General features: G+C 38.2%; 1 protein-coding gene across 1 annotated transcript; it reads right to left on the bottom strand.

Annotated features, from left to right (window-relative positions):
- Window positions 1–79: 79 nt before the first annotated feature.
- On the bottom strand, window positions 80–19,613 carry NAMPT (nicotinamide phosphoribosyltransferase; the record flags this gene model as incomplete). The annotated part of the gene is made up of 11 exons (XM_010143188.1): window positions 80–2,166; window positions 3,929–4,063; window positions 4,220–4,360; window positions 9,626–9,745; window positions 10,892–11,117; window positions 13,260–13,396; window positions 13,781–13,939; window positions 14,404–14,532; window positions 17,539–17,642; window positions 18,905–19,061; window positions 19,478–19,613. Coding segments are annotated over 11 exons (1,558 nt in total), but the record flags the coding sequence as incomplete, so codon positions are not given.
- Window positions 19,614–27,668: the final 8,055 nt, after the last annotated feature.

The raw sequence follows: 27,668 nt of genomic DNA, 5'->3' as shown, positions 1-27,668 counted from the left end.
ATGGCACACAAGAAAACAGTGCTTCCACAGTACATCCTCAGTTCTCAAGTACAAAAATATCAGTTATGGGTAGTCAATATTATCAAAATTTTTATTGATACAGAATGAAAGCAGCATTTACTTTATTGGTTTTCAACCCATACATCATAAAATTCCCTAGTACACACGTGGAGGAGTGAAATAGGCTCCATACTATTTACCTGCTACTGATCCTAGGTCCAGATTTAAAATATTTCCTGGCCAAATACAAACAATATCATTAATAGCAAAGGGAAGGCAGTTCCTCAGTGTGAGAGGTCAGCATTTAGAGTCTTACTAAAGCACTATTTTTGAAACAATACATCACTTAAATGTATAATTACATAAACTACAAGTGGACAACAAGTTTTCATTAAGAACTATTGAGACTGGGCATAAACGTGTTAACCACAAACCCTGGAAATACTATGGGTGCTTTGATGTGGCCTTTTTTTGCAAGAGAATTAGAACAATGAAGTATGGCTTTTCAATCTTCCTTTAAAAGCACATATTATAACATTTTGTACACTTCTTTTAGAGGACCCCTAACGTTTTTCTGTAACATCATTTACTAATTAGAAGCCTTAATTACATCAGTATACTTAGCCATTGGCTGACAGCTGATCACCAGCATAACACAGGAGCCGTTTGCTTTTGCTGTTTTTTGTTTAAGTAAGGGAGGTACTTTTCTAGTGAGAGCCATCCTACAGTACTATCAAACATCCCAAAGGTTACTACATAGCTTCTCAAATAAAATCCTCAAGTTTTGTTTTCCAGCAGATATTCACATCAAACATGATTTGCAGAGAGCAAATACAATCAAGTGCAGACAGTTCAAAATTATCTCTCAAACATACTATTTTACAGTTACCCTCTGCAAAATAAAGCCCCTACTCACTCCATTGAAATGGGGCAAGAAGGGGAAACAGGTCTGCCATTCATGTGGGAGTTTGGCTAGCATAAAGTTTTATTAAAGTTGTTAACAAAAATAGTTAAACATTTTTACAATTTAACATCCAGTCTGACAAAAGGCAAATCAATGAAAAAAATACAAAAAAGTAAAAAAGTGCACTACCCAGTCCAGTATTTTGCTTTAAAGTCATGTCACTTACAGTATATGAAAAATAAACCCAGAAGTGTAATTACTTTAAAATACACCGCTTCCATATTTCAGTATTTTACACATATATTCTATAGTGGAAGAGGAGATCTCTTAAAAACTTTACTCTTAAAATATTGAGGTGCATATGCCAAGTGGGATAGACTTGGCAAGTTAAGTTGCAGTAGAGAATCCTTTCAAATTTGGCATTTCATTTACATACCTTACTGTGCCAGCAAGGTCTGTAGTACCTAAACCTTCTAGTAAGAACAGTAATTTTCTTTGATGCAGATTTACTAATACAGACAACTACAAGAAACGGTGAGGTCAGCAATTCTATGGGATCTTAAGGAGATAAGAGTCCTGATGCAGGCGTCAAATGGTACAATGTCACAACAAACTTTAAGGCCATGTTTTATTTGCTGATTAATGGACAAAAGGCAATGGATTTCCCCCCCACCAAATATTTTCTTGAAAGTCTGTGCTCATAAAAATCATGTAAAGTTGGAAAGACTTAATTATTGAAACTTTAAATATATTTTACACAATCTTGTTTGTACAAAAATACAAGTTAAATATAAACATAAAGCAATCATGATAATTTTATGTAAATCCATTTTGTGATATTCTGTTATATATAAAAAAGTTTATCAGCTCTGTCTCATTTGTGAAAAGATCAATACCAGATTGAATCACTACTGGCAAAGGGCCCTAAAAAGCACGCTTCAGCATTAAATATGTTTTACAATGTAAGTACCATTTCCTGATTTCATCTTTTCTAAAGACTGGCAAAAGATAGGGCAGTATGTCCATAAACCAACAAATAATTTGGCTACAATGTCATAAAACACAAACACACGAATCTGTACAATAAACCCAGTAGCTATGCAGTACGTACTTGTTACACACACACATACACAGACATGGAATGAAACTTAGTGAGACGCCATTTTTATTTCACTGTTCTTCAGCCTGGCATTTTGTCTTACTTCATCAAAGGAATATGACTTCGTTACCTTCCCATTCTTAAATACTGTATGAAGGAGATCCTGCAAGAAACACCGCTGTTTTAGCAAGAGTGATTCGGCAAACGAACAAACAACACGGGTTACACAGACTCAGAAGCGAGCACCCAAATCAAGCCCACAGCGTTACTGTCAAAACACTAAATCTTGACAGCTTCTTCCGACACCTTTCATTAACGCGTTCAAGGCCATCCTGTGCACAGACAGGGGCTCTGCGATGACTAGTCCCTAAAGTGAGATGTCCACATCCAGCCAAAGCCAAACAGACACATGCTAAACATACCTTGCTAGAGCAGCTAGAACGAAAAACGACACTCAGCCAATTAAATGAAATTCAGTTACAGAGGTTTAAAGGAAATCTTTGCTTGCACTAGAACAACTATGGTGGGGAAAAAAAGAAGAAAAAAGATCTTCCTAGACCCCTTTGCACAAGCGTTTTTGTAAAACAGTGCATAAAGAAGTGCTTGCAGACAGCACACTGAACGAGCAACAAGCACAGCTTTGTACAGAAAAGTTAGCACAGAAGCAACACTGAGCAGTTGCTACGCTTGATGACCGATTGGGAGGACCCGGAGCTTTAGGGAAATGGGCCCACAAATGAGGACATTTCCCTGAAATTTCCCAGGGAGCCCCAGAACCTGTATCACATAAATAACCCTCTCTAATACCCCAGGACAGAGAATTTTTAAATGAATTATTTCACCTCTAAAATATAAAAAGACACATATATCTAAATAAAAACTACTCCACCTTCAAAACTTAAGGAACTATTTATTGCCTAATTTCAGGGTCAAAGTCTTATGATTTGTTCTGAAGAGATTTCTCACCATTAGGTCCCTCCCTCTCTACATATATATATATATGATTGTTTATTACAAACATATATACATGCACATACATATATATAGCTCTGAAAGTCTTCTTAGGTCTTCACATCCAGAGCACATTACTTACAGTGTACATAACTCAGTTTGTTTTCTGTCTTGAAATTTCTCAGAGAGATCTCAGTTTTATGCTTACTGTTGCATAAACCAGCATCCCTAGTAATACTCCTCTGCCTAGTAGCACAGAGGTGTGCTTCTGTATACCAAAAAACTCAAGAAACTTCCAGCTTCTAACAGCTGAAGCGCAATTTGATAATTTCTGTCCTCTTAATTCAGAAAGAGACTTAACATGCAGTTAAGCATTTCATTGCTTGCACACTGAAAACTAAGAGAACCAAACTGAAAGCCTGAGATTGGCATAAAGTTTGTGCTTATTTTACTGAAATAGCATCTCATTTTGCAATTGTGAAGAATTAACAGGGAAACTGAATTCCTGGTTTAAATTTACGTCTTTGAAAACTGGGCAGTTGCTCCATGTACAGAGCATTAACACCTGAAGGAACTATTTAAAAATTTCGGTGGGAAAGCGGATACAAATTTTATTACTGCTGTCCCTCTCCCACCTCCAACTTAGGTCACTACTCAAGTTGCGCCATACAGCCCATATGAAACTACTTGGCTGGCCCATAATCTGCAACACTGAGACATTGTTTTGGGAAACAGCAGCAATGTTCTCTTTTTTATGAAGACAAACGAAAGAGAAAGATTTCTAATTGTAAAGCCTGCACATTCTGCTGGCATTCTAACATTCTGCCACTACTGAATTTGGCGCTTCTGAAGTAGTAAAATGAGAGCTGAACAAAAAGATGATCAAAACTAAAATCTGAAATTAAGTTATACCCTGCTTTTTCTCAGCCTATTTTTGCATGAAGAATGATGTAATACATTTTGTAAGTTCATACCTGCCCATACTCTTCAAGATCTCCCTTGCCTTCCTCAAGTGTCACATAATCTCCAGCAGGTGTCCTATGCAATGACAGTCGTCCTTTCTTTGACCTTTTGTTCGGATCGGCAACCGGATCCTTGAAGACATTTACCTAAAATGAAAACAATGGCTTTTTATTAGGAAAGGGCTTTGTGGGGCTTGTGTACCTAATGCAGATGGCGGCAACGTAGCAGGAAGTGTCAAACAGGTTTTCAGGTGGGGAGGCCTCTGCTGAAAACATAGTGGTAGAAGTTGTACAAAGACATACCCCAAGACCGTTGGTCACCACGTAGCTACATTTGAAGGAACAGTTTAAGAGATCCCTGGTCAGTTTCTGCAACAAAGCTCCACCAGATCCAAAGGCAATATTCTCAATACTCCATTTATTCTTCTTCATTCCCTCCACAATCTAATAAGAAAAAGAAAATTATGATGGAGAATACTTTCAGGCCATGGTATTTTTCCATAAAAATACTGTACTACTTAAACAAAACGCTTTTACAGACAATTAAACCAACCAACATTCAGTTTCCAGGAGATGTGCATAACAATTCTGTCAATACCTGGCACGCCGTTTGCACTTTTATTTGTAATTCCAGCATGGCATAATTATAGAAAGCTTTTGCTGTAAAACTATTATCATGCCAGCACATATAATTCCCAAACTAGGGTAGGACAGCAATGCAATGCCCTAACAATCAGAGCTCTAAAGCTTCACGGGAGTATTTCAGAGCCCTCCAATTCTCAGAATTACAGGAAGACCTGAAAGCAAGGCATGAATCCTGAAACGAAGCAGCCATCTTGCTCATCAACACCAGAAAGTTATTACCCACTTTGACCAACGACTTCAGAGCAGTTCTGAACAAAAATCACACTGACTAGAATTAGATTAGCAATTTTGAAGCTGGAAAATAGAAATACATATAGCTGCTCAAAAAGTTTGCTTTGCCACCTTCTCAGGCAGACCACAGATCAATATGAACCACACTACTATCAACTGTCAAGTTAAAACTTACTGTATCATTTCCCCACCCTCATTCTATCCAGACAAACACGACATCCTCCAGCCTGGAGTAATGTGTGATAGTTTAGTCATGCTTATACACGGCCAGGATTTGTTTCCCTGACCTTAACCCTTATGACAGTCTGAAATTACGGTTATAGCTCCAATAAAAAAAAAAAAAAAAGTGTTTGAACTCATAACTCCTAACCATTTTACTAACAAAAACAGGTGAGAAAACTTCAGAGTGGGTGAAATACCAAATTCCAGAAAAGGAGAAGGTGAGAAGTAAAATGGAAGGACGTAATCTATGGGAAACAGCACAGAGTTTCAAAAATCAACATTGGCAGAAATCTAGTAATCTTTTGTGCAGTCTCAGCCTTCTGCATCAAAAGGAAATGCCAGACTAACACTGAACAGGACTGTTTCAGGAGCTACTGATGCTGAGACACTTTTTAAAGTGACAGCTAAGGAAAAATGAAAGTTTTGTAAGAGAAAAAAAAAAGAGAAAATTCCAATTTCAGGCAGTGGTAAATGGCTAACTAACATAAACGAACGAATGCACTAGTATTTTGTTTATCCATTTAGTCACATGCAGACTGTCTTTTCACAGCTACTTTCAAAGTCTGAATGCCTGACCGAGGCCAGCCAACAGCAAAGGCACACTGCAGAGCCATAACCTTCTGAAGGTATGCTCTGAGCACCTTCCCAGTACGTTTTTAGCAAAGATTTCCCCAGCAGAGATCTCGTCAGCGAGTTTCCATCATTCTAATGGTACCAGCTTATTAAGCCTCATGCAAAACAAATCTTAGGCCCTACCACCATGGCTTTCATTTAAGGGAACCCTCTGGAAGCTTTGTATCCTGAAAAAATACCCCTGTGATACGTGACAGTCCTGGGGATTTTAGCAGTAGCCATCATATCCTTTCAGACAGGCGACTGTGCACAAAAGGAATCCATATTTTCAGATGATTAGGTTCTCCTGGAAGCAATTAAAAGAGGTACCCAAAGAAGATAAAGGATTGAAATTAATGAAATTCACCCTTAAAGAGAATTAGCTGAAGATCACAAAGGAAGGATAATAAGAGGGATTTTGTACATCCTCTCCTTAAGCGTAAGGCCCAATAGTACAGTTAAAAAACCAGACTTGTCTGGGCCTGGATATGGACTCTGCTTACCTACACTACCTTTTGGAAAAGCAAATATAAGTAAACTCCACCTGGACTCTGATCAAGTTCTGTCCAGACGCTGAACAAGCCTGAAGCCATGGGAACTGTTGGCCAAGCCTGAGCTAATGTGTCCTACTCCTTCCATTATCCAGTTTTATAGTTCAGGTGTAACACTGAACATGGCTGCAAGATGTAGCACAAACTACCCACTATAAACAACATGCTGTAAAGGCACATGATGCTTAGACTTCATGTTCACTGATAGTTGTAGGTTAACAGATGCTAGTACAAGTATAGCGTAGCTGGGCTGCGGCTGCTTGACCTTCTCACTTAGATGAGGAGAAATGGGAATCCCCTTTCAGCTACTGTTCCTGTTCTCCTTTACAGATGGCTTGTTCACCTTGTGCCACAGACAAAGCTTCTCACTTACCCTGGGTAAGGAACTGGCTTCCACCGTTCCACTCTCTCCCAAGGGCTTTCTTTACTCAGACTGATCTTTAGTTGGAGAGGAGTAGCAGGGAAGGGAAATTGAGACTAATTTGGAAGACAGCTCTGACTCTACCAGTGACCCATGGCACAGGACCAGATAACAGCTTCCTTAGACATGGCAAACAGCAGCAGCAATAGGGAAGAGGGGGAAGATCTGAAAGAACTGAAGCCTCCCCCAAAGGAAAACAGAGAATTTCTTCTCTCTCACTTCCAAACATATACAGGGAAAAACCATTCAGGTGTCAAGGTCTGGACCAGCTTCCTCTGGCTATTATGAGCATGATTAACATATCAACTGTGACTCCAGAGTAGAGGATTTTCTTTTCATAAAAATTTAAAGACATCTGGAAATTGAATGTTCAAAGAAAATCCTTTGAAAGCGTGGGATATTGTGGAGTTAGCAGATTGGAACGATTTTAAGAAGTGAAAAGGCTAGAAAGTCAGAAAAGGTTCCTTACCTGTTCTACCAGCATCCCCTATTAAAACAAAGAATTTCAAAATCCAGTTTATACTCCGAGTTGTTTTCTATATTGTTGTTTCAGCTAGTTTGGATAGTTAAATGACCAGTCACTATTCATTCTAGATTTTCCCACTGTACCCATTACCTTTCACATGATCTGTAACAATACATAATGCCTAGAATCTAAGGCTGATATGGAGTAATCAGAATAATCACTTGTATAGGCTATAGGAGGGGTAAAAACAAACAAACAACCCAGATGGCCACAACAATACACTCATGCTTGTTTAGGTAAAACCTTTTCTGAAAAGGATGGATTATACTCTAGGGTTGGGGGCGTTTCGTTTGGTGGGTGGGTTTCTTTTGCTTAGTTTTTTTGTTGTTGTTTTTGTCATTTTTGTTTTGTTTTTAAATGGCAAGTTATTACTCAGTCTTCCAAAAGTTAGCATAGTAACCTTGATTTTGATGACTTAAGAGGAGAAAGATCCATGAAATTTAAACATGCTACCAGTTAGGCTGCAAGACGGTGGTCTTCTTGCTCTAATGTAATTCGCTCTAACATAACAAAAGTGTCTCGACTCTTCCTGCCTGTGTCTCCCAGCTCAAAACAAAAGTTTATTTTCTCTCCTGTATTCTGCTGGTGAGTACTCACCCTTTTTTGGGCCGATTTAATTCACTAAACCACAAAATTGATCAGTTTTGGCTGAGTTAGTAGTCTGCTGTCACATGTGTGGGCTAAACTGCTCAATGACCGAAGCTGTTGTGAGGTACACAGCAAAGTTACAGAGTGGGGAAGAGATGAGAAAGTTGCCACTAGGCAGCAGTGAGTTATGTCTGCTCTGTATGTCTTATGGAACTGGATCTCCAGCTCTCTTAGTACATATTACTGGTAGACTTCTCCTCATAATCAGTTACGGTTTGATGAGGAAAATATGTAAACAAGCAGATCATCTGAACAAAGAATGACTCCTGCATCTTGTCCTGTCCCATCAGCTGCTGGAATTATTTGCCTGCTCTATTTGGAGAGCAGTACAACATCAAGATTTTAAACACTGGTTTTAATACTTTGATTCCAATTGATGCTTTATGAGCATGTTGAATTTTGTCCAATATAACTTACAGAAAGCAAACTTTGAGTTCCTTACAAAGAAGAATTAATAGCCCAGTTATTTTCCTGTCATGACTCATGAAAAATTTGATCCACAACATGCTTTGCTTAACACAGACATCAGTCCTGTTAAATGCTTGTTGAGAACAAGCAGAAGTTTATTTAAAAAAAAGTCTCTTCCACCAGTATGTAATCATGAGACGTTCTTTCCAGCTATCAATCTCTCATGCTTGTGTTGTGTTAAATACATTAGCACAGTTGTATATTCTCAAAAGGCCACAGGGGACAAAAAAATAAAGTGAAATAAAATTTGTTTTAACGGCTATTGGAAAAGGAACAAAACTGTAGTGCCTGACTGCACTACAGTTGGCATATCAGGTAACAATCTCAGTATTAACTGCTCTCTAAGGATCTGAGTGACAAATTTGAGTTCTGTCCTTGAGGTTCACATGATGTGCCTATGTTAGATATGCAGATAGTTTTGGTCTAACTAAAAAACAAGCCTGATGTCTCTCTTACTCCTAATTTTGAGGCACAGCAAAAGTCAGCTTCACTAAGAATAATTTAGGAATGTGCCAATCTAGAAAGTCAAGTGTCAATAAACCCACGTAGAATTAATCTGAAGTTTATGCAACTTTTTTTCTGTTTTTGAACTCTAATACAGCTGAAGATGAATGACCCAGGACAAACCTGATGAAGTCCTCCTCTTTACGTGCCCCTCATCATTTGTAGTTACTGCAGTCTGTACCTTTGTAACCACGTTGTATTACCTAGTATCTCCATCTAGTCAAAAACGGTGAATTTATAACTAGTTTCAAGGATGCATCTTGAAATAAATACTACTAAATAATCAATTTTTGTCCTGATGAATTTGCTTTTTTGACTCAGACTACTATCTAATCCATAATACATATTTTCTGGACTTCCAACCATCCCTATTCACTAGCTGCCAAATCAGTGAACTTGCCTCCCTTACTCTTGGTTTTAAAAAGTCTCCTTCAAAACCACATCTCAAATATTTAAGTGCAAGCACACTTCAGACTGTACATAACTGATGAGCCAAACCAGTTAATTACTACTATTGCTACAGCCAGCAATTATGCACTATGCCTTAGATATCAATGAATGGACCAAACACTACCAGATTTTGATCTGAATTAGACTTGACAAGCAGGATGAAAGCAAACAAAAGGAGAGACAGTGGGAGGAGAAAGGTTACAACAGGGGAATTAGGAAATGCCTTGTAGGGGTTTTTTTATGCATCTTAATAATTCTCTGTAGAGTTTTAATGAATTTGTTTTACACATTAGGATATCCTACCAGTGGCTGGAATGAAGGGCAGGGTGAGGTCAGCAGTCTCTGCTACAACATCTGACTAGTCATAACAGAGTCCAGATTAAATATCAACACTGCCAGTGTCACCCTGAAACATGAACAGGATCTCCTACCTCTTGCAATGTGTTGATATCCACACCATCCCCTTGAATAACTCTGAGATACGGTGGCAGCAACTTGTAGCCTTTTGAGTTCTCTGTAATAGGAAACTTTTTTCCTAAGATCTCCAAGACCTATTGAAAAGAAAAGGGAGACAGGTGAAAACAAAAATAAAAACCCGCCATTCCAATAAAGAAACACAATTTCCACTTTGAGTCATGCTTCCTCTCAAAAAAAAAAAAAATTCCATAAATATACCCACATATCCTGCTCTAAATCTATCCATATAGACACACAAACAAAAAGCATGCCAGCCATCGTGGTGGAAGCCATTAGATTAAAGCAGTCACAGACCACACGGTCTTTGTAAACTTGTACCCAAGAGCTAATTAGAACCCTGCTTCCCTCCTTTCTCTCTTCGGTTGCTGTGAGCTTTTGCTATTGAAAGTGTTAAGAGGGTGGATGAGGCTTTCAGTTTTCTGCAATTTTGCTATCCACCAATAATTAAAATTAAGTGCTTCCATTAGGAGTTTTTCGTATCATCTCTGATAAAGATTCCTAAAAGCTCCTATTTGTGATATGTCACTTGTCCCAAAGGAAAAAAGTATAAAAGCTGTATAGATCTGATTTGGTAGAGTATAGACACAACTAAAATCACCTCTACTTTCTTATTAAAACAGTGGTGACAGCTACTCAAATTCAGGGGTATAAACAGCTTTTATTCTAGAACTGCAACAATCATTACGCTCTCTAAAAAGCTACGAGGCAAGAAGCATTTTTCAGCTTGGAGGTTACGTGCTACTGACTTAAATGCACATCTTACAAAAGGGAGAAGAGTGCTAAACTTGTATTTGTAGCATAGACGAGTGAATGACATTAATACTGGACGCCAAGATACCTAAACTTGGTGGTAAGAAATCTTATTGGCCAGGCATTTATTAATACTCAAGTTGTTTCCTATTTAAGTGACAAAAGTTTTTCTTTACAGACAAGCATCATTCGGCCAGCAAAACTGGTAACTGTTGTAAAAGCTTCAGGAATGGTGTGCAAGAATGGGTTTGATGAAAAAGATTAAACCATTCAGACTGTAAAAGTCTTTCCATATCTATATTGAGATGAGGTAAATGTTTACATTCTTCATAGGTCCAAATTATCCAGCATTAACCCTACACTAGGCATACCAAGTTGGAGCATCATGTTTCCTATATTTGTTAGCTGGTCATTTCAAAACAAACAACCGCCCTTCCCAATTTTGTATACAAACTTCAAGAAAGGATTACCTTTAAAACCGTGTCAAGGGGATTCCCAGAATCCGGTCTAATAATAAGTGGTGCCTCTGGACTTCGGGCTTCAATTATATGCCTTAAGTCATCACCCCATATTTTTTCACAAGCATTGTAAATGTCATAGCTGTCACTAACCACAGATACAGGCACTGAAGAAAATTGTGTCACTATGTGTTCAAAAGCAGCTTTTTCATGATCTTTCCCCCAAGCTGTTATGGTACTGCAAAGTCAATTGAAAAATCCGTATTAGAGCAGCATCTATATGTTATATCACATTCTGTATTTCTCAACAACAACAGTTCAAGATGATGATAAGCAATGTGATTACAAGACAGAAAAAACTACGTGCTTATCAGCTGTGTTGCATGGATAGTAAACATACTAAATAAACAGCATCCTGGATTTATCTTTGGCAACTCAGACAAACACTTGACACATTAAACTTCTTTCACATGTAAATGTGATTTATTTATTTTTTAGCATTTGTGACAGAGTTTCTCTTAAATCTGAAATTCAGACAGGGAACTACAGATGCAGGAACAGATCATCTGCTCTGACAACTTCAGACTGCAAAATGGGAAGTAGAGAACGAGCAGCATATGTTAGAAGTATCTTAGAATAAAATACAATTTATTTTCTTTTTTAATAGTGATTTAAAACCATTATGCTCACTCGTACCAACATTCTTCTAGAACAACCTCAGGGCATTACCCTTGGTACAAGGGTACAGGCAAGCGTGAGAGTTGCTAAGAGAGGTAATAAGTTACCGAATGCCAGTTGATCCGTAGTAGCTGTTCTGTATGTGGCTGCCACAGACCAGCTGACATAACTGACTTTAGTAGCTTGTGTATGAACACCTAGAAATGCAGCGCATAGGTGTGCAGTAAGGCTGCCACAGACCAGCTGACATAACTGACTTTAGTAGCTTGTGTATGAACACCTAGAAATGCAGCGCATAGGTGTGCAGTAAGTGCCAGTGGGCACTGAATTTTTTACCACAAAACGCTAGTATTAACTACCGTGTGGACAAGTCCCGTATCATAGTAGTGTGAGACAAAATTTGTTTCAAAGAGGTTGGGGCAATCTGAGGAACGACCCAGGTGGCATGCCAGAGGCAAGCACCACACTCACAACAACACAACCTTGCACTGGAGGTTGTGGATCAGTAAACAATTCTGGAAAATTTCAGGTCTCTTACATGAGACCCTTTTTGAGTACTAACTTGGAAGGGTTGACAGCAGTCTGCGTTTGGCAACACAAACTCTAACGAGGGCCGTTTAAGCTGTCTGCTCTCATACCAACACTTCAGTATGCTGCGCTTGTTCTCCGACTCCATGTGCTTGCTTCCATTAAAAAAAATTTTAGGTTGCTTAGGCCATAATTTTTGGATTTAACTGTAGTATTAAGGTAAGCTAGGAGAAGACTTTTCAGACAAAATTTGTCACTTCTGATCAAGCAGGATTTCTAGAACAGCATTACAGAAAGTCATATGGAGCAGTGTTCCTTTAAAGATGATCACTACCCTGTAAGGGCTATTCATGTAAGCCTTTCCATTATCTCATCTCGAAAAATGGAAGTGAAAATATTAACTATGTATTTTCACCTAAGTATAAATATTCACTATGTAAAAGCATTAGATTTTTGTACTTGATAAGAAAACCGCAACTGTCCCTTCCTTCATTTCACATGCAAGTGAAATCCAAGAATCTGCATTCACTCCTGACATTAATACAGGATCTGGGTAAAAAAAAAAAAAAAAAAAAAAAAAAAAAAAAAAAAAGAAAATTTTTTTTAATTAAAAAACGATATGGGGAAAAAAAAAAAAAAAAAAAAAAAAAAAAAAAAGAAAAAAGAGAGCTCTTTATCTCCGATCTTGAGATCAGTTCCTCACTCTTAAAAACTCATTCACAATTCTTAGTGAGAGATCAAGGATTTACCACTGGCTGAATTAGTCATGCTGATGGGAAGCTTTAGAGCAATGGCCTCTTCTGGAGGGAGAACATGATCTAGGAGGGTCCAGAATTGCAGCTTACGTGGTTTTTCATTTTAAGATTTTATTTTTAAAACAAAATCTAAAGTTCATAACGTGAATCCTCAACATCTACTTTAATTTGTAAGCATTCTAAAAATAATCATCCAAACTGACTTAGACATTGCTAAGGTTATAGTTAAAAACATTTAAAACACATTTACAGTTACAAACAACCACTGTTGTGCACCTAGAACATACAGAGGCATCGGTATTGAACTTCAGCATCAATAGCTGGAAACAGCTTAATATTTCTAGATACCAAGACGGGTAAGAAAAAATTACATTTTTTTAAGCTATTTTTAAAAAGGCTTTAATAGCCCAATATCCCACCTGTGTTCAGCAGCTGGAACAGAGTATCCTGGAACCGGATCTTTTGTACCATAGTACTTTTTAATTAATGCAATTCCTGCTACAGTGTCTGTTCCTTTGAAGTTCACCAAATGAGCTGAAGCTCCTATTCCTGCAGTCTGAAAAAGATGCAACTTTCAGTTGTCACACCAAACATAGAAGCCTAAATTCAGTCACCGCCTAGCACTAGTTTGAAACAGCAAAACTGTGACTCCGTTCTCGTTTCAACAATACTCTCTTCAAGCATTTACACAGGAAAGACAGCCCCCATATCGAAAAAAAGCTCTCCCAGGCAAGTGCTCACAGTTCGGACATATACCCACCCACCACCTCAGACCTCCCCCCTCCACAGTGAGTCCAAACACAGTGCTCCGTGCATTCACAATTTCACTGCTGAGCAGTGAAACACATCACTGTTAACACCACTGTTAACAGACACATGCTACAACCTTTCATAATTAAGAACAATTAGACTTCTCAAACCATTAGACAAGGAGTATTACCTCTTGTGAAGAAACCCCTCTGTAGCCGAAGTCATGCAGTTTATACTCCAATCCTTCTAAACTGCCAGAAGTCTCTAGCAAATATTTGGCCAAAATCTTTTTCTGCTCTCTAGAGTTTGTAGCCACTGTTATTGGATACCATGACTGCACAAGAATAGTCTATAACAAAACCCATCACATTATTAGGTGTGTGTTTGCTTAGGACTTAAAAATCCCCACTTGACATTTAATCAGGTACAAAAAGGTCTATTTATTTTCACTGCCCATTCAGAAAGTACTGATGCCTCCAACAGTTTGCTTTAGGGATAAAGTAACTTAGGCTTTATAATACCTTTATAAGGAAGGCCAGCTACTGACAATTTCAGGGCTTATCACTCCCAAGCTACAGACCCACAATTCCCCCCACCTTCCTTTCCTTATGGACAAAATTACTCTTGTGAATTTCCCGTAGAATTATTACAATCTCTTGCCTGGCAGGGGAAAAAGGTCTGTGTAAGAGTGCTAAAAAAAGAATGTAGGTTTACTTAAAGCAGAAGATGAAAACTGCGAGATTCTCCTTAAACCAATAAGGGATTCAGCCTTTAATTTAAGTGCGTTAATTTACTTAGGAAAAAAAACCTGACCTCGATCCAATTCGTGAGCCAGTAGCACTCTGGATCTGTGTTTTCTACTGTGAAAAGAACATTTCCTCTGGGAATTACAGAGCCCTCAGGAACAGCCTTTATTTCTATAGGAAGATGGCCATCGTATTTCTGCGTAAGAAACAGTAATATTGTTAGACAACAGGAAAGATTAGGACCCACCCTCTTTATTTGACTGCAATGGATATAAGTCAGGCTATGAGTTTATTGATAAAGCTTTCTTCTTAATTTCTTTCAACCCTAAAAATAATTTGGTTTGTTTGTACACCCACCAGCCCAAATAAACAAAAAACCCACCACACTTAACAAAACAGAGGAAAATCCTGTAACCCAAAAATCAGTCTCTATCAACTTAAATGATGGTTATCAGTTGCATTCTTTGTGCAAACTGAGTCAGGAAGGCTTAAGTATTCCATAAAAATAGAGAAGTTCTATCCACAGAATAAGAAATACTTGCTATTCAGTTTTTTCAGTGAAGAAAACATGAAGTAAGCTAAAAAAAAAAAAGTTTAGCTATTATCTAGGCCTTCAGAAAAAATCCCTAGTTTTGCTTAGAATAGATGTGTGCTTTGTTAATTTATTAGAGCAGGATCTACTTAATATCTATTTTAAAGAATATTTCACCATCTCAGTTATTCATTACACATGGAACCTAATCGTTAAGTGCCATTCTTTTGTCAAATTCAGTCTTTCATTCCTGAAGGACTAAACTTCATGTGAAATATGCCTTTTGAAAAGGAGTAAGTTGCAAACAGCAACTCCAAAAGAGTAATTATAACTTTCAATTTAACTTTCAGAGCTGTTTCACATAGTACTTAAAATGTTTTGTATATTAGTATTTTTGACAGAGAGCTTCTCATGAGATATTCTTTAAAGGAAATAAAAATTGCATCAATTTAGAGAAATCACACAGATTCCTAAGTAACATCAAAACATATTCTCCAGTGCCCAAAACACAGCAGACGTCTCCTCTACACCACAGTTTAAAAGCCTCTTCAAAAACTTGCTGAAGCAAGTTGTGTTTGTATACCACACAGGGCTCAGTTGTCAGACTTGGGAGATGTCTGTTCTGGATTAACAAAGGACAATGAATCCCTCAAAAAGGCTCAAAATAATTTGTTAATGATTCAGTTAAGACAAAAGTACAGTTAAATGAAAAAACAAGTTGCTATAGGTGTTGATTTTGTCCAGGGAAAAAAAGCAATATGGTAATGCCATAGCACTATATTATAGCCCTTTTCAAAATGTTTAGGTAGAGCCTACTTGTACAATTCAGAGCTCATCTCTACTGCTCAACATCAGTTCCTGCCAACTTCCAGCCTTTATACCACTCCCTCATTCTCCAGGCGTCTGTTCTGGATTAACAAAGGACAATGAATCCCTCAAAAAGGCTCAAAATAATTTGTTAATGATTCAGTTAAGACAAAAGTACAGTTAAATGAAAAAACAAGTTGCTATAGGTGTTGATTTTGTCCAGGGAAAAAAAGCAATATGGTAATGCCATAGCACTATATTATAGCCCTTTTCACAATGTTTAGGTAGAGCCTACTTGTACAATTCAGAGCTCATCTCTACTGCTCAACATCAGTTCCTGCCAACTTCCAGCCTTTACACCACCCCCTCATTCTCCAGGAAACCCATTCCTCTCTCTTCTACCCCTTCACCCTGTCAGTATTTACTCATTCATTTACTCCTGGTACAAATTCGCGTGTGTATGTCCAAATTCACTTTGGCACTTTGCTCATACAGCCATTGCTCCCCCTACTTTACCTAACACTACTCATGCAGTAACAGAGCCAGAGGTCAAACAGTGAGAGGTGTGGGAACATATACAGGAATTCAGTGAGCAAAACAGCATCTCTCTGTCCACATACAGGCATACAAAGATAAGATCAAGAAGTGGAAATCATTTATTATTTATGTACAATTTTAACAAGAAAATATGACAAAAGAATAAAACAAAAGTATAGAGGAGGTGTGCAGAAAGGCTTGTTTTGACGAAACCAAAAGTTGAAACCACATTAAAACTCAATGTGGACAGACGTGCAGCATTAAAAGTGTATTAATTCAGTTTAGCCAAAGAGGGATTAAGATTAAATACAGATGAGAGCAGCTCACAATGTACAATAGAGGTTAAAGACAAATATGGATTGAATTCACATCTGCAGCTATTTGAAATGGATGCAAGTCCTCTACAAACCTCTATGTAACTTCCTCTTAGAAAATAGTGGTTTTATCTACCTTGCTGCCATTTGCAACAATTATTTGAAATTCACTTTTCTCTTGCACCCTGGTCCACCTTGGCTGTAAGATGACATCCCGATGTATATGATGCCACCATAAATTACATACAGTCAGGGTATCCAGGGAAAAATAAATGCAAAGAACTAAAAACCGTGTTTTCAAATGCTAAAAATATCCATTCACTAGAACTCACAATGAAATTTAGCATTTAATTAATCTGCAGAGAATAGAACAGCTCTGGTGAATGATCTTAGTCTGAACCTGCTGCTTTTTTTGAGAAGAGATGCTTGCAATTACTTAAGACTGATACCTTTTTAAACAAAAGGTAAAGAGGGTAATTGTGGAAAGACTTAATTTGGAAGGATTTGTGTGTCAGAAGTACTCAAACCCTGTATTTAATAATACAATTGAACTCAAGTATCTCTGAAAAATTTAGGAAAAGATTGAATAAAACGTATTTTCTGGAACTGTTTACACACAAAAGAAGTTGTAATGTATTCTGCATTAGATTAAAAATGGTTATGATTAGTTACAGAAAGCAACGTAAATGATGCAAGCAACCACTAAGCGCTATATTACATATGGAGACTTGCCAACAAGCCTCCACTTACATGAGCGGGCTGACGGCAGCCATAAATCCTTACTACCTGCGAGCTGTATTTGGCATCTGAAAGGATGAAAATTACTTTCCTCCATGGAATTACAATTATATGATTATTCTTTGATGGCTACTGCTCCCTGTTCTTTAAACATAAAAAGCTAAATGTATCCAGTCTTTACTATGATGGTTAAAAGGAGATACTGCTGTATTTATTCTACAGTTGATTCATAAATCCTTCATAATGATCTCATACTATTTACATAAATTTTTACCTCCAGAATATAGTTCCATCCCTTTTCGTTGAAGACATCATCTTGAAAATGCTCCCTATATACTTCTTTGGCTTCCTTGATTTTCTCTTTGGTCACCACTTTCCCTGTGGTTTAAGAAACAAATGAAAGCTTAGAAACTTAAGGTATTCATCAATTTATAAAATTAATAACAAAAAGGTTCAGACACAGGAAAGTCACTCTGCCTCCAACAGAGACATGGAAAACATGTCAAATGCAGAATAGTAGCTATGTTAAAACCAAACACTTCCATTTATTATACAGATTAGGATGCTCAAGAAACCCACAGAATAAAATATACTTGTGGTTTGCAGGTGACTCAGGAAAAATTTGAGATTATTGTTCTTTTATTATTATAGTAAAAAATCTGCCAAGAGTTTTAGTAGCAGTGCTCTTCCCAGAGGGATGCAATGATCGTGCAGGTTGGCACACGCAACAGGAAGTAACCAGACTACCACAAGGGTTAAGCTATGCTGCTCCCGGGAGAATCCCCGTGGAGAACCAGTCTTTGATTGACCCCTTTGTGACAGGAACTGACAAACTAACCACATTATCTGAATAAGCATTGCTACTGCTGTAGGACCAATCATCTACTGGAAATATTAGAAAACAATCCTTAGATTGCTAAAGAGAAAATAAATAAGATTATCAAGTATTCTGATTACAGTGGAATTCCAATCTTTGGCAGAGATATTTAGGGATTCTGGATCAAGACAAAGATATGTAAACCATATGACTCAAGTTTTCCTTCTAAAGCTTGAAAGAAGGCAACCTGCATTCAGGTCAGAAGGGGTGATATTTGCACAGAATGCAAAAAAGCAAACAAAATCTTAAAGAGCACCAAGGAATTTTCAGGTGTTACTGTTATAATTGAAAACGCTTTCACACATAGCTGCCACGTTCAATGATCTAAGCTGAGTGACAACCAAAATGAAAGGGAAATTAAAACGATTATTAGTTTACACAATAAATCAGCAGAGTGAAGTTTATCTTCAAAATGCAAAATGTACTTCCCCTCAAATCCTTCATCGTCTTGTGATTCTATGCACCGTTTTGCTCTATCTCCATTTATTTCAATTTAGCCCACTTGAAGTCGAGAAATGAGCACCTCTTCATTTTCAATATACTATTGGCATAAATAAACATAGTAGAGAGGTTTTTGAATTAAGTATTCAATATCATTTTATGAGGGTGGACATCTTATTTTCAGAATCACATAAATAAGATCTTATGCTTGTCACTACCTACACTGTACAAAGATAACCTGGAATTACTTCAACTACAAGACTTGAGAAAAATAAAGATGCATATTTATAAGTAAAGTTTTACTGGAATTTGAGACAGTTACCTTTTAAGTATTTATTCAGAATATACTGCAAGCCATAAAAAACAGTTTCTTCATATTTCACTTTCCTTAATTTGGAATTTTCGGTCTTCTTTTCACGACATTCAAAGTAGGAATATACTTTGCTTGTATTAGGTGGATATTGCTTGTAGTGTGTAACCTGCATTAAGAAAAACTTCAGTAAGAGCTCAAAATGTCACCAGGAAGCACAAGGTAAGTCATATCCGTATGTCAAAGCTTAGAGTAACTCCCACCTCTTCCGAACTATTATTATTTATTAATTCACATTTTATGAAGTAGGGGATTTCCTCTGCCTAGCCACCTTCAATTTTCAGTTCAAAAGTCTGTCTTCCCTATCTCGTTCTTTACCTGTGTCAAGCCTTTCCCTCTAGTGTAATCTTCATGGTCAGCTCTTCCACTCCCCCAATGACTTCATTTTGATTAACTGGGAAGGACATCTGTTGGGATTTTCGGAGCAGCACTGCTGCTGGGCCAGTTTTCACTCTCCTGCACTTTGGCCAAGCCTAGTAGCTTCAGGAAGCACAAAGTTGCCTGCCACTACAGAAGCAGAGGTACCTGCTTGTATTTGACGGAAGTTTCAAAGGTCATAATCACATAGTTTGAATAAAAGCCATCCAGACTTGAGAAGGCATTGACAACGGCCTTTACCCAAACAACTTCTTCACCGTGAGCAGAGTGAATTTCTTGAGCCCTGGTTATGTTAAAGCCAGTTTACAAACCTGTTACTGTCAGTAATGCTGTTAAAAACTACCTGAGGTTTCTACGTCCCCACAAAGTTTCTTAGATGGACTTATTTCCAATCTTTGAAAAAGTTCACAATCAGCATAAAGGAAACATGAAAAGCTGCAGCCTGTAAGCGTGTTACATGGAAACTGGTCACATGAATGTACAGCGTTATGCTGGATTCAACCATAACAGGTTTTTTTAGCTAAGGATAGTAAATCTACCCAGAAATTTACGAGTGGGAATATGAACACACACACACACAATACCCCCTACAAAAAATTGTATGAAATGGACTTTGAGACACAGAGCATGTAACAAATCATTAGAAGGTTCATTCACTGTAAGGCACAGAGTAGAAACCCCTTGTTTCACCCTACTGCCACCTAAGTAAGTTACAGCAACTGTATGAAAATTCTGCTCTTTTTATGACGGGGAGTGTTCTTCAAGTTGGTGCTTCTTTATGCTTTCATTGCATCACCTGGGAACTCTGTTTATTCTATTTCCATTCTTCAACCTATTGGCACACTACAGCTTCATGATTTCAGAGTAAACACTCAACACAGAGCCCAGCAGCTTCAAGTGTACACAGCAGATGTCCCAGGACCAATTCCCCCAAATAATATCTGAATTGCCCTAGAGCCTGTCACAAGGAAACCACTGTAATATTGCTCTCACCACAACAGTTCAAGAAAACCAAAGAAAACTGCATCTGCACAAGACTGCCTACTCAGGTTTCCTTAAAAAAAGTTTAATTATCCAACTTAGTTGCTGAAGTCAACACCTATATTATAATGAAAAAATAACATGATCTTCAGCCAACATCTTTAAAAAACAAACAAACACACACACACTTGACTTTTGCAGTTTACAGACGTCTCCTCCAGCTAAATGCTTCTCTCTATCAAATAGGTTACTGGCCCGAATAAGCTTAAGGTGTACAGCGCACATGTTGGGTTGGTGCCACTTTTTCCTATTGCATTTAAATACATGGTTTTTTAGGGACCTCCCATTCTAGCTATGTTTTGAAGCATCATCACAAAACATGGTCCTCCGGCTGCAAATCAGAACTCGAGGACTGAAATCAGGCTGGAATGCTAACAGCCAGATGTACGTAGCATACTTGGGGAAACAGCTCCTCGAGACTACCTTGCTGTCAGTTTAAACCTAAAAAAAAAAATCCCAACTCCAGTTCCTCAAACATTAAATCACGGGTTTAGCTAATTTTTCTGACATTAGATCTTAACCAGAAAATACAAAAGGCTAGTGTCCAGAAAATAGTTATTCCTAGATTAAAACCTAAATTAAAATTTTGCGTATGATAGAAATGTCATTTTATCAAACTGCTTCAAATATTTTAAAGAGATAATGAACTAATTTTATAACAGTTACATGTGTGAGATTCAACGATATTCTTCACACATTAGAATCTATTTAAACAGTGAAAAATACATATCCTTGGCAATTAAGATACTTACATCTAAGTAAACCTTACATCTGTAATTGTAAATAACATGGTGCTTCTGAAATTCCACAACACTAGTTTTATCTATAAAATAGCTATAAAGCTGAAACATCCTTTGGGTATCCACAAGGCTTCTCAAAGACTACCCAGTATTTAAAGACACAACTACAATCTTAAAGAACCATGATTCCCAAGCGCCACTTACTCCAGGCACACTGTATAGGTATGGGACAAGTTAAGCACTACATCCACTGTGCGCTTATCTGACCATCCGTTTTGTTTCCAAGCTCTCAGGCAGGGCACTATATCTAAGAGGAACATCTGCCAACAAAACACCACATCCACTGTGCGCTTATCTGACCATCCGTTTTGCTTCCAAGCTCTCAGGCAGGGCACTATATCTAGCAGGAACATCTGCCAACAAAACACCACGACAGCTCTGACCATTAGCTGGCATTTCTGGACTGCTGGGCCATGGTGAAAAAAAAACCATCCACCACAACCATGGTCAGGAGGTGTGGCATGTAGCGAAATGCCTAGTGGTAAAAAACAGTCTGAAAAAAGATCAAGTTCTAGGAAGCAGGAACAGTTCACAGAAGACAAAGAAGGCCACTGAAAACAAAAAAAAAAAAAAAAAATTCAACCAAACAACAACAAAACCTAACAAACAAACACTGCAACACTACAAGGCACACAGACAATGAAAACTATGCTTCAAAGAATGCCTAAGCTTTCCTTGTCAGATGAAGTCTTACATCTCTCTGTATTCTAAAGAAGAGTGGCAAGAACAACCAGTGACAATGTACAATATTTGAAAGGTATTTTATGTGACTTACAGATTGAGACAGTATTGACATATCTATCCTTTCAGTTAGGGGATGACAGAGGCAGGACCTGCAGAGAGGCAGGACTCTTACCACCCTTGGTAAGCAGGAGTGACTATAAAGCCAGTAAGAAACTCCTCTACATGAACCAAAAAACCCCCCCCCAAAAACAACAGCAAAACAAAAACCAAACAAAAGCCCCTACTGGGATTAAGAGACCCTTACAAGAAAACAAAACTCCAAAATATCTTCAAAGCACTTTTGATATTTAGTTCAAAGACTGTGGTTTAGGTTTTGTCTACAAAAGGTATGACAAGCACCCTCGGAACAACCACCTACAACAAGGTTATGTACTATGACTGAAATAGAGAAATTTTATTCCAGCTGTGATAGCTCCTTAGTAAGTTTAATTCAAATAAAGATACATTCTGAACAAAGAATACCTGCATAAGGATTACATCTACTTAACTAAATCAAGTCAGCCATTTGAGAAAAAACATGAAGCACAACTTGCATTTACATCAGCCATCGAAAAACTCACCCTTAGCATTAAGAGTGAATTTTTAAGAAAAAAGGAGCAGGTATTGACCACAAAACAGGGATGACTGAGGTAAAGGCTGCATTTTTACAGGCCAGATAAGAAAACCTTTGGCATAAAAGCCAAATAATCTTATAATCTACAAGCTTTGTTGAACAAGAGAGTGCAATGAAATTACTTTAATATGTTATTTAAATCTATATAATGCTACCATTTCAAAACATCATTCAGAAAATCAGGTCTGACACGAGTAGAAGTCAGGCATGGCCAAATTCTCCATTGCTGGTTTATTCCTGGTGCTCCCCTAGGTCTGATGGGTACTAACAGGAACCATCAGAAAGATGCTTCTAATCCCTGCCTACAGTGAAGAAAATAAACCCCCAATTACCTGGCCAGCACGATCTTGCCCGTACTACAACTACACAAGTGATAAGATTATACCAGTTCAACCAAGACAATATCTGAACCATCTGGAGTTATTTTGAAAAATCTTTAGTGCAAAATGGGTACAGAACAACCCAGCTACCGAACCTATGGCACTGTACAGTCACAAATGTGAAGAATCAGAGGGGCAGCTGGAAGATAAGCCAAAAGCAGCATGGCCCGGAAGCCAGCAGCTGGGCCACTCACCTAGGGCACTTCAGGTCTGCAGCGGGTCATTAGGGCCCAAGGCATGGCTCAGTCACCGTGCTGCAAGCCTTGTTCATGCACTGAAGTGAGCATAGGTGAAAGCTGACCGTAGCCTGGTTTACAGGACAAGTGAAAATAAGAGCTATGGTTGTGGGGTGCAGTGTCAGAGTGGCTTGTTGATGCTGGAACAGATATATCTAGGGGGTCCTCACCTTCGCATACAACTTACTGAGTCAGATGATTTTCCTGCAGTGGTGTTTCTAGGATTTACACTAGGGAGACTTCTGTGAAGAACCTCTAAGATCCCCATTGGTTATGGTATTACATATTATTTGAAAACACTGCGGAAAGAGGCTGTGATTTGGAAGACTGCTTTACCTAAGCCTTTACGAGGTTTAGCCACAGAGCGGTTAAAAGCAAAGGTTGCCAAAAACCCGTATGGAAAACAACATTGTTAACAATGAGATAAAGCATTTCCTTTGTTCCCAAGTACTGGTTCATCAGACACACCTCACTGGGATGAGACATTACTAACAGCAGTTACAATGCAGTGATGACCCCCTTCAGGGGGAGAAAAAAAAAACCCAAAACCCAAGAAAAAAACCACTGTGACTAGTAGTTATATTCAACAAGGATGCTGTTGTAGCTTTCAAAGCAATCACAAAAGGAATGCACACCACAAACAAAAGTGGAAATGAAAACCAAACCAGAAGTCAGTTTGGTTAATGATAAGCTTATTTGAACAAAAGGGGAAACATCAGAAGAATCAATCTTTAATTTAAACTCCACAAAAAGAGCATCTAACAATAGCAGGTAAAGTGCAAGACACTTGAAGTGAGTAATAAAGAAAAACCAACCTAAGAGTCGAGTACAATCTTACTCTTGTGGTTATACAGGAGCTTCAAGTCACCATAGGAAAACAGCCTTAAGACCTCTTATTAAAAATGTGTAAGTGAAGCAAACACAGATTAAGATAATGTTTAAGAACTAAAATGAGAATATTGGGAGATACCTGCTTTTATGAGATGAGAGAGATAAGCTAATGCAGGTTGTGACTGAAGGTTGATCTGGTCCCACTTTTAATATCTCTGTATTTTATTTCATGTATCATGTCTTACACGTGTATTGAAAAATAAGAGGACCAGAGGTAAGCAAAAGGAAAGAGATCAGTCAATACTAAGAAAACCAAAGCGAGCACATGCAAGCAACTGAATTTCTACGGAAGCTGCACATTATCAGAAGAGATGCTGTAAGTGATCACATCCACGTTCATTTAAAAAAACAAGGTCAAGTGTAAGCACTAGAACTAAATGTATTCTAAATTGCTCGGAGAAAACCCCATGTTTAAAAAAGGTAACACTCTGCAGCAGATTTATTTACCGCTACAAATTTCTGTGTTTTGCACCCAAGATTATCATAAAAAAGATGACAAAATGCCTTATGTTTACTGTTTACACATTCGTGAGTAGTCAGCTGTACTACTTCACACACTGCTACAAGTTTCCTGTTCCTTAATGAAAGAAACTAAAACATTTACCTTTTCAACCATGAAAATTGCAATGATTCTGGAAGGGGTTACTCCCTATTAATTTAAAAATTGGCTGAATTCTGTACAGTTGCGGTGCTCCTTTAAACCAGTGATGACTCGAGGTTTGTAACACCACTGTGTGACTTCAGATAAAAACTTGGAAAAAAATGAACCTACATAAAGCGAAGATTGCTTCTTACGAGGAGTGTTGAGCCTGAAGTTTCCAGTGTTTTTTCACTGACAGAATTACAGGAGGTAAGGGAACACATTCACACCCTCACCACAAGATTTTAATTAAAAAAAAAATACACACACACATATGCTGCTGAAAAGAGTATTCTGCAGTCATTAAGTATTAGTCAAAACCAATATGCTGAAAAGTACTCATGCCTCTTCCTTACACACCTTACACACCTCTAGCCTTCTAAATAAGGAATATATAGGCTACCAGAGTCTGGAATAAAAGAAGCCATTTAAAATGACAAATACTTAAAATTCAACATGTAAAGTATACAGAGTTAAAACGTATCTTTTAGGCTTCCTTGAAGCATCTAGAAAGAACTGAATTCTGAAGCAGGTCTCATTTACAGTCTAGATAGCAAGTCAGCTCCTCCTAGAAAGTAATTGCATGGCAGCTTATTATAGCTATCAGCTTAATTACGAAACGTTACAAGCAACAGTAATACATTTTATTGGCAGAGCAAAATAAGCTGCTATTACTCTAGCGAACAAGGATCAGTCCTCATTTTGATAGTCCTTCCCCACTTGCAACTCATAGTCCACCCAAGCCAGGCCTCGTATAATGCCAGTCACTGGTACCTTCCGACTGAGCAATAGGGCTCTGCTAAGCTGATCCCCCCAGGGCAGTTTCAGACTACATATACCCTAGAAGGTTTCTTGCCTGTGCAGAAATAAACAAATACGGGATAAACAGGGCACTGGGAATCAAAGAGAAAGAAAATGGAGAGGTGGTGTGTCAACACTGTCAGGTGAATGAGGAACTGAAGGGCATGGACCCTTTAGCCTTGGAAGTGCAACGAGCAAAACAGAGCCCTCACTGTAGCGAAGGCACTTCTTGGTTCAGAGAGAAGAGCAAGACATCATGCAGTACGAACTGCAAGTGAGCTGCAAGGAGCCTGCTGATATCCCCTCACTTGCAGCTTTCTAGCAACAAGGATTTTGACTTCAAATGCTTCCCTTTTTCAGTAATACTGAGTCACTACAGGAAAACTTCACTATTACAAGCATCATTCCTATACTGGACATTCACACAATGAGGTTCCAGAGTTAACACCACCATTGATTCATCTTTTGAAAGTTTTATGATCCAAAGAATTAAAAAGACCGCTGCTATTTATCAGCAAGATGCACACACCCCATACCATATGCCCACACCCAGATTCTGAGGGGATGGCATATAATACCCAGCACACAGGAGGAATTATACTGTTGAGGGATTTGGAGAAGCTTAAGAACATGCAACAAAGTACACAGAAAGAAAAAAAAAACTAACTGATGTAAAAAACTCTTTTTTTTTCTTATGGGGGTTAGAGATAAACTGCACAATTTGAAGCCTGGCCTCAAAATCCTGAAGCACTTGTACACTAAGCCCCAGTTCATAATGGAAGCTCAGTACTGGGTCCAGTGTGTAGCAAGTCTTTGAAACTCACCCACTGAGAACTATTCCTAACTAGAAACAATGAGTACATTAGAAATCAGCATGATACTTAGGGCTTTTTCAAAAACAGCTTTAAAGATTCTGAAACTGGATATTTAATAATTTTCTACGATTTAAGAGGAAATGTCCTATGATGCACACACAGACAGGAACATAGTTTAGAGGGAGGGGAGGCTGCATTAACTGTCAACAAATCTTTGCCTCCCAACTCTGTTCCTGAATTTTTATAGGCACTAAACCAGTAACCAATTTTCTCTGCACCCCAAACGTCCAACTGAACCACAGAGAACGGGGACGCTGGAGCTAACACTCAGACTAATGAGTTGTGACAGATATAACTGAGATACCACAACTTTTTACTCCTGGACAGCTGCCTAAGCCAGGGCTGCACTGTTTAGGATGGTCTGCACATTTTAGTTTTCCTAAGCTGTTTATTTCCACACGACTTTCACTACCAACATTAGTTTGTATGGATCAGCACTGACTGCAATAGGATCCCCAAGTAAGCTTTTGGAACTGATACACGTTTACCCAGAGTCTGAGTGTTACATGTACTGCACACAAACAGATGCCACAGCTCTGGATACAGCAGAAACACCTAAAACCCCCCACATACACACAAAATCAACCCTCATTTTTGTTCTAATTGCTAGTAGGAGTGTTTGCTAACTCCTGCAAAAAGCTTGATATTGCACACTACCAGATATTTTAGCACAATTGTTACTGAAAGTGCTCTCACTGAGTGTGTTTCATTGATTAGGAAACGACAGCATCATCCAGGGAGAACATAAGTAATGTTTGCTCACATTACCTAACAGGATAAAAGAAGCTACTTGTTTAAGCACTGTTCAAAGACTCTGGAGGTCCTAAGATTTGGAAAAAAGCGTACAAGAAGAGAAACAAACTGAAGAGTCCTAATAAAGCAAAGCAGACAATTTCAACTGACTTAAATACAACACAAAGTGCTCCTAGCTGCCACACAAAACTTCACCCAACTTCAGTTTTAAATGGGAAAAAACACACCCAGGCCTTTAGTTGACCTCTTTAAGATTTATGCCACTTCTGGAATGTTACCAAATCATCTTTCCTATGAAACAGCAAACAAAACAGAAGCAAACTGGTCACCTGTCACTCCAGAGCTCCTCACTAATCCCAGTGCAGATCCAGGGAATTTAGGAAAAGGAGTGTGCACATTAGATTTAAAATAGATACCATCCAAACCCAGGCCTACAATATTCAACGTGATTAGTCTCACACATGGAAGAAAAGTGGATCTTCCATATTTGAATAAGTTTGATAACAAACACAGTTCTTAAAGAGCACTGTAGCTAGATTAAGCCCCTAATGAAAGCAGTTTTGT

The sequence above is a fragment of the Buceros rhinoceros genome, unplaced genomic scaffold, assembly GCF_000710305.1.
Source record: "Buceros rhinoceros silvestris isolate BGI_N320 unplaced genomic scaffold, ASM71030v1 scaffold5029, whole genome shotgun sequence".
NCBI lineage: Eukaryota > Metazoa > Chordata > Aves > Bucerotiformes > Bucerotidae > Buceros > Buceros rhinoceros.
This window is presented reverse-complemented; position numbering and strand designations above follow the sequence as displayed.